Consider the following 13,651-nt stretch of genomic DNA (forward strand, 5'->3'; position numbering starts at 1 on the left):
TTTGCTAGACAGAGGAGTGGTTCTGGTTTGCTCAGAACCAGAGAAGTTCCAGGGATGCAGGAATTTCAGTTTTAACATTAGGCAGAATTGTCAGCCTGCTCTCAGCTTGTGTCTGGCACACAGAGAGCTCCTTGGGAGCCATGGTATCAGGCCGTCATCAGGACATATAGGAAACATGTGGAAAGAGCCACAGGGGACTATTTGTGTTTGCACTGATGTTGTGCTGGACTGTGGTGTTTGGGGTTTCACTGTTGTCATTGTGGTTAACTCTTTCATGGTGACAACAGCCACAGCCATCACAGCTCCTGTTAAGCAAGCTCTGGATATGTGCTGGGAGCAATCCATGCACAATTGCCATCACAACCACTTCCTCCAAGTAAGGACTAATGTTCCCTCCAGTTGAAAAATGAGAAAATGGCTTCTCAAAGATATTAAGGGTTTTGCCCAAGGTCCTGACATTAGTAAGAGAAAGAGCCAAGGCTTCAGGCCTTTGTCTATTTGGCACCAACGGCTGGGCTTATAATGACATGGGCATACAGACCCCAAAGGGAGGCGCAATTTCCTCCATAGGCTCAGCTCTAAGAGCTGTTTGTAGACATCACTTAGAGAACAGTGGAGAATATTTTCAAGAGGACACTTCTATAACATTTCTATAATGTCTACCACCAGGTCCTGTACCTAGCAAGTGTATGGAAATGCCTGAAACTCTTTTTTTTCCAAAAATAAAGTTGCTTCCTTCAATTCAGCAGCAGCCCTTCTACACGTGACAGCCAGAGATGAGGACTTAATGAACAAGGCCTGTTTGTTTTTCCTTCTCTCTGGAACAGCTTAATCACAAGTGATTATTATTGGTGGCAACTGGTCATGTCTTTCATCTGGGTTATGAGGAAATCAATTATGGCGGCATGTTAAAGAAAAGTCAACAATAAAAAAGGGGTAAAGAAGTTCATGCAGGGAAGCGGGAGATATGGAAAGAGGAAGCTGCCCCCCCCCCGGGGATGAGGGAGAGAATGGATAAGAAAAGGGAGGGATGGTGAAGAGAAATATACCACTCTGTGGTTTGAATTCTTCTAAGTTTGGAAGATGAATGAGGAATGAATCACATTATTCTCTCTCTCTCTCTCTTTTTTTTTTTTTAGCCAGAGTGGTACCAGGAATCTTAGGTTGCCAGTGTCAGAAAAGCTAATTCAAATTGGCTTAAATAAAAAGAGACCGTTATTTGGGACATTTGATCACAACATGGGTATTTGTCTTCAGGTATGGCTTGAACAAGATCCTCAACAGAAATGTCAGAACTTGGTGACTCCATCTTTTAGCTTCACCTTTGGCTTCCTTCTCAGGATAGTATGTGGGGTGGCAGAATGGCTGCCAGAAATTATGGCTGAATGTCCTTCCAGATTCAAGTCTAACAGTAAGAGAAATTGTCTTTTCCTAGTTGTTTTCTCCACAAATCCTGAAAGTCAGTCTGTATAGAGCAGGTTAGGACATATTCCTACCCTAGAACTAATTGCTGACGTTGTGAGAAGTGGATGAGCTAATTGGCTTGACTGCAAGAGGGGAAAGGATGGCTCTCAGTGGAAATTCACCATTATCAGGAAAGGAAGAAAGGATGATCAGTGGTCAGGATAACAAATGCCTATGATGTGGCCAAGGGAGGTTTTGCTTCTTTAAGAAAGGGTACCTGAAAAAAAGGATTTAGGTGCATAGAGTGAGGCCGGTATCTTAGCTATAGTTGGGACTGGCAAGAAACAAAATAAAACATAACAACAACAAAACGATGCTCCTGTGTCACCTCAGGCAATCTGTAATTGCTAACAACCCTGTCTGGAAGCCTTGAGTCAGATGCACTCACCTGCAGGTTGACAGAGCACTTGGGTGAAGCCTGCTTCCACCTTTGCTATGTCCTTGCATAAAAATAAGGGCCTGAATCTCAGCAGGTGTTACTTCTTGGCCAGCTCTGCTAATGATCCAGAAAGCCATGCTGGGGCCAAGAGCATCAATCATCGTGTGGTTTTCAATAATGCAGAGGATGTTGGTCTGTCCTAAACTAGTTGCAACTGTAGTCAAGGAATACATCTCTCCATACATTTGTGCATTATCTCCTCCAGCATTGTAGAAGGAGAACTTGGCTCTGGATGATGAACTAAAACAAGGTCTGGAGTATCCAGGTAGACATGAAATTTTTAACCTTATTATTCAGGGTTAGGATACCAACTGACTAAGTGATATAGCCAAGAGTTACATGCTTTACAGCAGGGGTGTCAAACTCATTTTCACTGGGGACCACGTCAGCCTCGTGATTGTCTTCAAAGGGCTGAATGTAATTTTAGGACTGTAAAAATGTAACTACTCCTTAGCTAGGGGCAAGGAGCTCAGTGTTGCAGCTGGGTAGAAACAAGGTGCCAGGCTGGATAGAACAAGGTGGAGGGCCAGATTCGGCCCGTGAGCCTTGTGTTTGCCACCTGTGCTTTATAGTATCTTCAGTGTAGGATGCCCTCTGGGCACAGATCAAAATTCCAAAGGAAAGAGCAGGGCTGGCTCACAGGGAACCCCAATGTACCCAAAGTTCCAGGTCTCCTCCCTGCTCCCTTGCTGGGAGACACTAATGCTTCATTTAACAGAGGACTTATTTGGAATAAAATTGACCTAGGAATTACATCCAGACCCCTTTCCATGATCTACAGGATACTCACCCTGTGATATGGTCTCTGTTTATTGTCCTAACTCATCTCTTACTGCTCTCCTTGAAATGTCAGCTGTTCTGACCTCTGTTCTGTTCCCTGAACTTGCTAAACTCTTTCGTATCCTTGCGCATGCTGTTCCTTCTGCATGGATGGTTTTCCTTACCTACACTCCACCTCTCAGCTTTTCTTGGCTGACTTTTTCTTGGCATTCTTTTGAGTAGCACCAATGTAGCCTACTAACTGATCTAAAATGGAACTCCTCTAAATTCCATCCCACTTCTGACCTATTAAATCATCTGCTTTCCTGGAAACTATTTTATGTATTGATTTCCTTTTTCCTTGTCTATCTCCTCCCACAAGAATGGAAACTTCATTCAATGTGGATACCCCTGGGAGGTCAGGTTATTCTCAGGGTTCTGTCCAGGTGCCATAGAGGAGCATAGGGCTCTACCCCATGATGTACAGTCCCTTTCCATGATATTGGAAAGCCAGGCCTTCAGTCTGTGCCCGCATATTCCTACAGCTTCTCAGAGTCCTGTGGACAACAACTGAGGAGACAAGCCATGCAAAAAACATCTAGGAAAAAAGAGAAAAACAGAAACATTAAAAGCAGGGACCTTCACTTTGGTATCTTCTTCCCTAGATTCACTTCCCCCAAACAATGCCTGGCATGTGACTGAGTTTGTTAAATTACAGAATGAATGAAAAGCAATCAGTAGATGAATGTTTCTTTCTAGAGTAGTACATCTGGCAGGTTTGCTCAAATACATAAAGCACTAGTCTACCTTTCTGCCCACTGGCAGACTTACAGACTTAGAATACTATTCCTAGTTTCATTACCAAGGTAGTAGCCCAGTACCATGCACAGTTTGGAGGAGAACGCAGAAGGGTGTGTGTGATGCTCTGCCCTCCAGGACTCCAGTCTGAGGGCGGGCAAGATATGTGCCTCTCAGCAGCTAGTCAACCATACACAAGTCAGGGCAGAGAGATGGGAGGTAAAGACAAAAGTGTTGGAAATTCAGAAGGCAAAGAATAAGTAGGAAGTGGGACACTAAGACATCCATGATGATTGTGGGACTTGGGGCTTGACAAGGTCAAGGCTACAATTACCACCACTATTAACATCAACCCAAGCTGACCGAGTGCCTCCTATATGCCAAGTACTTCATGTGCATTATCTCTGGAAATATGTACAGTGACTTTCTAAGCTGGTGGCTGTTACTATTATTCCAATTTTTCAGATGGGGTAATAGAGACATAAGTTAAATAACTCACTTGCACTAAGAAGCAGATCCCAGGCAGGCTGTCAGCAAAGACCGTGTCCCTCATACAAACCCCACACTCCTTATAGAACATATTTCATACCTGATGGCATCATGACACAGCAAAGAAAGTGCCAGATTAGGAGGCAAGAGGCCCTGCATCTGTTCATATGGTACCACTGATTTGGATCAAATCATTCAAGGTTCTGGGGCCTCAGTTTCCTCATCATGAAAATAGAGAGATTGGACTTAGCTATGGGAAAATACATATTCTAAGTAAGCCTTCCTTACTAAGTAAGGCTCCTTCCTAGGGCTGTGATTCAGTGGGGATGAAGTGTAGCCTAGAAATCTATAAGCATAAAAAATTCCCCAAGTGAGCTGATGCACAGCTACAGGGTTGGATAGTGAAGGCTTAGATTAGTGTTTTCAACCCTGGCTTCACATTACACTCACCCAGGGTATAAAAAAATCCTGGACCCCGTCCCAGACTAACTGAATTGGCATCTTTAGGGATGAGGTTGGCAGGGGTAGGAGAGCATCAGCTTTAAAGTTTAAAGACCATTAAGTTCTTGAAATGTGGCTAGTGTGATTGAGAAACCAAATATTTACTTTTAGTTATTACTTTATCTTTAAATAGTCACATGTGGCCAGTAGGTGCTATGTTGGAATGTGGTTGAAGGCTTGGTAGCTCTGAAACTGAAACTCAGTTTCAGTTGAACTGGCATGGGGCACAAGCACTGGTATTTTTAAATAACTTTCCAAGATGTTTTCTTGTGCAGCCAGGAACGAGAGCCACTGTTGTGTGTAAAGAAACAGTAGATGACATTTTGCAATAACTGAGCTATTGTCAGCATGGGGCCACATGGATTTTAGGCAGATCACTTAACCTCTCTCCCTCTGTCTTTATGAGAAATGCCAGCCATGAGTGTTACAACCTCTTGGCGAGTTAGAATCAGAGATAATGGGTGTCGGTGTCCTGTATAGCCTTCATGAATGAGTAAATGAAAGTTGGTAACAGACAGCATTAAACATCAGGCTTTGATACCCATGGAGTCAGGTCTCACCCTGAAGATTCAGTCAAGCTCTGGAACATTCTAGAACATTGGAGCGATACCTCTGTCATGTGGGATTGAAACAGAGTTGAGAGCAGACACCCGGAATCCCACACTTCCCTGACTCCCTCGCTCTGTGTTTAAAACAGTTTGTTCTGTGTTCTGCAGAGTACTGAGCATGGGGAGAGAACTGCTTTTGCTTCAGAACCAAAGTGGGTGTCTGAAATCTGTTCCTCTCCCGATGCTTCATGCTACTGGAGAGGCTGGTGCCAGAGGTGTTCAGAAACTGATCTACAGAATCCGAAAAGGACAGGCTGAGTGGCAGCAGGAAGAGGTTAAGTACAGGAGGGACGGCCTCTGCTATCCAGGCAGGAAGCAGGAAGAATGTTCAGGGCTCCGAAAGAAGGGACCATTTGGCATATCAGCTGCCAGGCTCTGGGAATGTGGCCAAATTCCCCCATCACCTCCTGCCAGTCCACAAAACTACCTTAGAAAAACCCACAGCTAAACGTGAGCCTCTTCAGTGCCTCGCTGTGCAATTCTGTTTTGCAAATAACTCTTGCTTCCATCCCTTCAAGGGGATTACAATGCCTTTGTTGCACAGCGCTTTCTGAAGTTTGTTTCAGATGTTGGTGGAAGTGAAAGTGGTGTAAGGTAGCTGTGTGAGGTCCATGAAGGACCTGAGTGATAGTTTCTCTCCAAAGCATTATTCGTCACTGCAAGAAAAGACAGTTCCTTCTCTGCATGCAGCTTCCTTGGGCGCAGGGTGAGTGGGCTGGTTTTCAGGGGGTGGGTCTGTAAAACTGGCATGCCAATAGATCTGGTGATGCTAGTTTCTGAAATAGGCTAAGGATCAACTTAGGTTTCTGTGTGTCCCTGTGGTCTGGAGGACAGCTGATGTGGAGAGGAGCCCCCAAGCTGTTGGAGTCCGCATGGACTAAATACATACATACATACATACATACATACATACATACATACAAACGGAACCTCAGATACTGAATTCTTCCCTTTCAGTTTATGTTTAAACCAAGGACATTCTTGTTAAGCTTCATTCACACATTCATTCACTCATGCATTTCCTCACCCTCCATTAAGTGATGTGTCATGTGCCAAACCTTCTGCCAGGTTCTGGGGACAGAGATGAGGGCAGCAAAATCTCTGCCCTTGAGCCATTCAGTCTTGTTGAGGATGATTTAAAATGATTAGTCAATCCAAGAACATTGGATTTCTCCAAAAGCTACTGTAGGGAAAAAGATAATTATCCAAAGTCTTTAAATCTGTTTTCCACTTTAATTGATTTAATTAGGTAAAATTCATAGAACTGTAATGTTGGAAGGGGCCCAGAAGGCATTTATTCCTGTTTTTTCTCTCTGCCTTCAAGCCACACTGCACTCAAATTATCCCCCCAACCCATGCATTTTTGAAAAGGGGAGTGTTTTGAAGAACTATAGCTTTTGGGCCATTCAGATAAAGCTTCCCATTCAGTGAGAGCCTACAGGAAATACTATGCAGACTTTTTAAAAGAATTGAGGTGCACTGCTACAACGTATTGTTCTGAAAGAACTCAGCACACACAATGGAATCCCCATGGCTGTACTACTAAGTTTGTGTTAAGTGCACGTGGTAAATACAGAATACAAATGAAAGCTTGGCTGCATTACGATAAGGACCCTTGGAGAATTCTTTCAGTTTCCAGAAAGAAATATATCTAGCATTTGTGAAGCCCTGTTTTGTTATAACACAGAGGCATACCGTCTGTTTCGCTGGCATTTTTGCACCATTGTTTAAGCATCTGCCATAGGCAGATCTTCAGTGATCCCAAGATGTCTGTGGTTCGTGTTGGAAAGGGTGGTGGATGTGTATTCACAGTCTGAATTTGGCTACTCACTAGTTGTGACCATTTTGAGCCTTTTTCCCCCCTGTTAATGATACAGCAAACTTGCAGGATCATCATAGAGATTTGACAGGTCAAGGGGTACAAAGGTAATTTGTAAATTGTACCACCTGCCTTTTCTAAATGGAAGTTTGTTCTCATGATTAGATCACAGACTTGGGGAGATGTGAGGACTATTAGAAGCCCTTCAACCCCACCCAAGTTACCTTTCCAGAGTAAGAGCATTCAGCAGCCCCCCCTAGTGCTCAAAATAAGGTCTACGCTCTTGGAAATAACCCCTGAGGCCATACATAATGGGGTTCCTGCCAAGCCGTTCAGCATCATCTCATCCCCTCTATTTCACAAACCATAATGCATTTATCTCCAATTCATGGAATAGTCAACATCTATTCTCCAGGCTCCTCTGACTCCAGTGTCCACTCCTTCCCCCTCTTCCACACCTGGATTCTCTTCAACATCCTCTTATGTCTCTCTCAGCCCCCAGATTATGGAAGTTGCCTTTCCTCAGACAAGCCATAGGCAATGTCTGTGTCTGTCGTATATACTATTATTTCTCCAAGCTTTTAAATGATGCTGCATTTTTAGGTGCTCACCAAATATTTGTTGATTCAGCATATAGATGTCCACTCAGCATTTATTACACTCTATACTAGACAGGAGTCTAGAATACAAGCGACAGAACTACTCACATTGGCTCAGGTGAATGTGGGAATGTGTTGGCTTATAAACCAACAGGTCCAGAGTAAATGACTTCAGGCACAGCAAACCCCAGGTGGTCCAAATGTGTCATCAGGTATCTGTCTCTATTTACTGATCTTGTTTTGTCTCTGTTGGCCTCATTTTCCAGTTATGAGCCTGGGGGCCAGAAAGGGTTCATTCTGTTGGAAACATGGACTCAAAAGGGCAGGATGAATGGGATGAGCTAGAGGGAAATGAGGAGAATACACGATGGGATGGCAAAAATAACAGATGGTCTCCACTATACCAGGGTGCAGGCTGTAAGTTCAGGGCCCCTCTCACCTTTGTATTTCCAGTATCTGTTCCAGGGTGGGGCATATAGTAGGTGCTCAGGAATGTTTGAGAATGAATAGATAGGTGATTTATTTTCCTTCGCTTCTAGGAAGAAGCTTCTTTGAGCCTATAAAGACAGATGGTGCTACATAAACTGCCTTCTGCCTCATCCTGTTTTTCTTTTTTTTTAACCTGTTGGCAGGATCCGACGTCTACCTTCTTCCAATTTGGAGCGTCCATCCAGCAACAAGCCACGGTCATGCTGAAGATCATGCAGGATTACGACTGGCATGTCTTCTCCCTGGTGACCACCATCTTCCCTGGCTACAGGGACTTCATCAGTTTCATTAAGACCACAGTGGACAACAGCTTTGTGGGCTGGGACATGCAGAACGTGATCACCCTGGACACTTCCTTTGAGGATGCAAAGACTCAAGTCCAGCTGAAGAAGATCCACTCTTCTGTCATCTTGCTCTACTGTTCCAAAGATGAGGCCGTCCTCATCCTGAGCGAGGCCCGCTCTCTTGGCCTCACTGGGTATGATTTCTTCTGGATTGTCCCCAGCTTGGTCTCTGGAAACACAGAGCTCATTCCCAAAGAGTTTCCATCAGGACTGATTTCAGTCTCCTATGATGACTGGGACTACAGCCTGGAAGCGAGAGTAAGGGATGGCCTGGGCATCCTAACCACTGCTGCGTCTTCCATGTTGGAGAGGTTCTCCTACATCCCTGAGGCCAAGGCCAGCTGCTACGGGCAGACAGAGAAGCCAGAGACCCCGCTGCACACTCTGCACCAGTAAGAGGAGGAGCTTTGCTTGTCTCTCTTTGCTTGGGATCAGAGCGATGTTGTTGCTGCCTTTGTTTGTTTGTTTAAATACTAAGGGCAGTACACATTCATTGCTGAAAATGTGCACTAAAAATTGAGAATGTTGTGTACATGTTTATGGGATTTTTTTGTTTGATTCTGCACTTCTCTCCCCACTTCCTCTCTTCTCTCCTTTGTTTTTAATCAACTTCATGTGCTGTCTCCTGTAATTTACTTTTCTTTTTAAATATATTTTATTGATTATGCCATTACGGTTGTCACATTTCTCCCCCTTCATTCCCCTCCACCCTGCATACACTCTCCCCTCCTTTAGTTCATGTCCATGTGTCATAAGTTCTTTAGCTTCTACATTTCCCACACTACTCTTGCTTCCCCCCTATTTTCTCCCCACCGTCTATGCTACTTCTTCTCTGTACCTTCTCCCCCACTCTCCTCCTCCCACTCCCCTGTTGCTAACCCTCCATGTGATCTCCATTTCTATGTTTCTACTCCTGATCTAGCTGTCTGCTTATTTTGCTTTTGTTTTAGGTGCGGTTGTTAATAGCTGTGAGTTTGCTGTCTTTTTATTGTTCATATTGTTCATATTTTTATCTTCTTTTTCTTAGATAAGCCCCTTTAACATTTCATATAATAAGGGCTTGGTGGTGATGAACTCCTTGAACTTGACCTTATCTGAGAAGAACTTTATTTGCCCTTCTATTCTAAATGAGAGCTTTTCTGGATAGAGCAATCTTGAATATAGGTCCTTGTCTTTCATGATGTGGAATACTTCTTTCCAGGTTCTTCTTGCCTGCAAGGTCTCCTTTGAGAAATCAGCTGACAGTCTGATGGGAACTCCTTTGTAGGTGACTGTCCTTTCATGTCTTGCTGCTTCTAGAATTTTCTCCTTCATTTTAATCTTGGGTGATGTAATTATGATGGGCCTTGGTGTGTTCCTCCATGGGTCAACCTTCTTTGGGACTCTCTGAGCTTCCTAGATTTCCCGGAAGTCTATTGCCTTTGCCAGATTGGGGAAGTTCTCCTTTATTATTTGTTCAAATAAGTTTTCCACTTGTTGCTCTTCCTCTTCCCCTTCTGGTACCCCTATGATTCAGATATTGGAATGTTTAAAGATGTCCTGGAGGTTCCTAAACCTCTCCTCATTTTTTTGAATTCTTGCTTCTTCATTCTTTTCTGTTTGGTCGTTTCTTCCTTCCTTCTGGTCCACTCCATTGATTTGAGTTCCAGTTTCCTTTCCATCACTGTTGGTTCCCTGTGCACTTTCCTTCATTTCATTTAGTGTAGCCTTCATTTTTCCATCCAATTTTGACCAAAATCAACTAGTTCTGTGAGCATCCTGATTATCAGTGCTTTGAACTGTGCATCTGATAGGTTGGCTATCTCTTGGTTGCTTAAAAGTATTGGCTCTGGGCCTTTGATTTGTTCTTCCATTTGAGCCATAATTTTTTGGTCTGGTCATGCCTGTTAGGTATGAGGGGCAGAGCCTTAGGTGTTTACCAGGGCGGGGCAACCCAGTCTCTGGGTTGTGACACTGTATGTGGGGGTGGAGTCAGAGAAGGAACAATGGCTCTTGCTCCACTTGCTCTCAGATTTCAGTCCCTTTTTTGGCTTCCCACAAGCAAATTGGGCCGTATTGGCACTGGTTCCTGGGTGGGTGGGCTTGTGTACTTTCTAGAACCATGTGGGTCTCTCCAATGAACTCTGAGACTGGTAGTCTCTCCTGGCACCTCAATCCCCGCAGGTTGTTTCAATCAGTTCTTTTAGGCTTTATTTCCCTGCACTGGGGCCCTGGGTTGCGTGGTCTGTCTTGCTGCCCGTTTTTACCTGGTTTATCTGCGTGTAAATGTGTGTCTGCAATCAGCCAACTGCCTTGCACGCCTCACTGGGTCTGCTCATTTCCTCCCTGCACCGGGGTCTGCCAACCACCACTTTTTCCTGCCGTGACTCCTCTCCACCAGCCAACAACTCCACCCCTCTCTCTTACCAGTCTGGGTGAATGGTTTGTTGTCAGACTTCCATACAGTTCAATTATCTGTCTGTTCTGGTTGTATTTTTTTTCTAAATCTTTGTTGTCCTTAAATTTTGTTGTGAGAGGAGGCCCAGTGTTTCCACCTATGCCTCCATCTTGGCCAGAAGTCCAATTTACTTTTCTTTCATTCAACGGTATACCTTGGAAACCTACACTTGAGATCTATCATCTTTCTATCCATCAATTCTCTATCTGTAGATATATGCCTGTGTATATATGTAGGTATATGTGTGTATATACACATGTATGAATGTGTGGATAAGTGTACATATGTATGAACACATACATAAGTATAAATATATGTAGCTTGTGTGTATGTATAGATATATGCATATACATGAGCAAACATATATGTAAATATCTACATTTTTTGTAACCTACACATTGCATTCCTCAGTAGGAACATACTGTAGTTTATTTACCCAACTTTCATAGTGATAGAAATTTAGGTTGTGTTAGGTTTTTTCCACTAGAAACTAAAACGTAGTCTAATCCTACATGTCTCTTTATGCAGTCATGAGAGTATTTCTCTAGGGTTGATCCTGAGAAGGAGCATTTTGGGGTCGTAGAGCATATGCATTTAAAAATTTAAGCATCTATTGCCAGATTATCCTACTGAGTATCTAAACCAATTTATATTCACACCAGCACTCTGTGAAATCACTTGACTTCCCACATCCTCACCAACATGTTAACATTGGGAAGAAAGGGCCACATCAATGCTCCTAGTCTCTGAGTGTATATCTGAATTTCTTTCCTTCTCATGTCCTAAATATTTCTGTAGGTCACTGGAAATCTTGGCAAACACCACTTTTGAAGCTGCATTATATTTCTTAACATGGATATATCATGATTTATATAATAATCCCATCTTGGTGGACATTTAAGTTAAATTTTATGTTTCTGAGAAGTGTCATTGTTTTTTGTGTTCCAGCGTTATGGTTTAACTGTTGAGATTTAACACAATCACACTCATACACCAATTTTGCATGTTTTTGCCTGGTGTTTGCTGATTTAATCCATGTTTATCTTTCATATAATAAGCAACATAGCACCATGACTAAGGGACTGGGCTCTGGGGTTACACTCATCAGGATTTACATCCTGCTTCAACCACTTTCTATATGACTTGGACAGTCATTTTACTTTTTTCAGGCCTCAGGTTTTTGTTGCAAAGCGATGATAATAGCCTCTTATTTTCTAAGCTATGGTTCTCGAAGTTCAGCATGCAGGAGAATCACGAAGAGAGCTTGTGAAATCACAGATTGCTGGGCCCCATACTCAGAGGCTCAAATTTAGAAGGTCTGGGGTGGACTCTAAGAGCTTGTAATTCTAACAAGTTCCTGGGAGATGCTGATGTTGCTGGTGTGGGAACTGTGCATCAAGAACCAATGTTCTAGGTGTTGAGAGGATTAAGTGAGGTGATACGTGAAAAGTACTGCTTAGCACTGTGCCTAGCACCTGGTAATTATTTAATGACTGTCAGAGTGATCAGTGAGGTTGTTTTTGGTCATCAGGAATTACAGTCAGCAGGCTAGTTTGGTTTATTATTAGCAGAGTAACATGTCCCTTGAAAGTGTCTCCATAATGTCTCAGGACTTTGAAACTGCTATAGTTTAGGGATGGTCTCTGGGCTGGGGCTGGAGAGGTGTGCGTGTGTGTGTGATTGTGAGTGAGTGAGTGTGAGTATATGTGTGTGCATGTGTGTAATGTGTGCATAAAATTGACATAACCCTGAAAAACTCTTGAATTAAGAAATCATGGTCATTTGAAATTTCCCTTTCCCTTTCCTCTTCTCCTCTTTAATGATTTTATGTTTACATTGCTACTTTCAGCATTTGAAATAATTGTCCAAATATCAGGAGCAGAGATAAATTAGTAGGAAACATGGGAGCCTCTCACAGAGGCACGATTCTTGCCAGCCAAAGACAAGAGCTGGGCTAATGAATTCCTACTTTTCATTATAAGAAGTGCCCTGCAGCTGGAATACTCAGAAATGTGTAATTTTTATGGAAACATAACTCAATTTTAGAGCAATTGAAATATAATATATGTAGGAAAAGAAATTGGAGAAGGATAATTGGCAAAACATTCAGATCTCCTTTCCAGTGACCACCCCGAATTCCATTCCTAAAAAAAAAGAGAAAAAATCCTACTGCTGTGAAACACTGTTGTGCTATTTCCAGGGGTTGTGCTTTTGAGTTGCAGCAATTCTGTACATGGTATTTCAGCCCCAGAGAAGTAATGCATCAGGTGTGGCAAGCCATCATCCACTGCCCGGTGTTTAATGAAACTTCTTCCATTTTTGGAGCCTGGTGGTGCTCACCTGGTGTGAGAGGCTGGAACCTGGCACAAGCCAGGGCCCCTGACCACATTTCCTCACTCTCATGTGCTTTTTAAACATGTGCAGGAAAGAGCGGGGCATTCCCAAGGCCTGGCACGTACTGGCAGGTTCGGAAAGCCAAAGAAGGCGGTTACAAGAAAAGGATTAAGGGCACTATATCTTTTCATCCTCCCCAAATCACTCCTGTTTCACATGTGTTTCAAAATTTTTGAAAGAAATAAGACCTTGCCAGTAACGTAGCAATCCTGATCACACCTCTGCTCAGTCCTACTTCTCTCCCTTTCTCTCCACGGGAGGGGAAAACACTACAACAAATTTGGTGTCGTTCAAATCCATGTACATGTTTTATATTTCAGTATAGATGTATATGCCACTTTAGACCAAATATAGTTCTTCCTTAGCTACAAAAATGGTGTTTAATGTATTCAAGTTTACTTTATCTCAACATACCATGTTTTCAAGATTTATCTATGAAGATACATGTAATTCTAGCACATTCCACTCAGTTGCTGTGCTGTACTCTTTCGCATAAGTGTTCCATCTTCTT

General features: G+C 43.1%; 1 protein-coding gene and 1 non-coding gene across 3 annotated transcripts in view; both read left to right on the forward strand.

Annotated features, from left to right (window-relative positions):
- Positions 1–13,651, forward strand: part of GRIN2A (glutamate ionotropic receptor NMDA type subunit 2A) — a 362,545-nt gene that overhangs the window by 205,835 nt on the left and 143,059 nt on the right. For both annotated transcript variants that reach the window (XM_037134583.2, XM_037134584.2), the window contains exon 2: positions 8,109–8,701. In XM_037134583.2, the coding sequence (XP_036990478.2) occupies positions 8,109–8,701 (593 nt within the window). The remainder of the gene's footprint in view (positions 1–8,108; positions 8,702–13,651) is intronic.
- On the forward strand, positions 3,059–3,262 carry LOC119041367 (small nucleolar RNA SNORA73 family). Its single transcript, XR_005081029.2, has one exon. It is a non-coding gene; the product is annotated as a small nucleolar RNA SNORA73 family (small nucleolar RNA).

This window comes from Artibeus jamaicensis, unplaced genomic scaffold, assembly GCF_021234435.1.
Source record: "Artibeus jamaicensis isolate MK-2021 breed Jamaican fruit bat unplaced genomic scaffold, CSHL_Jam_final contig_729, whole genome shotgun sequence".
NCBI lineage: Eukaryota > Metazoa > Chordata > Mammalia > Chiroptera > Phyllostomidae > Artibeus > Artibeus jamaicensis.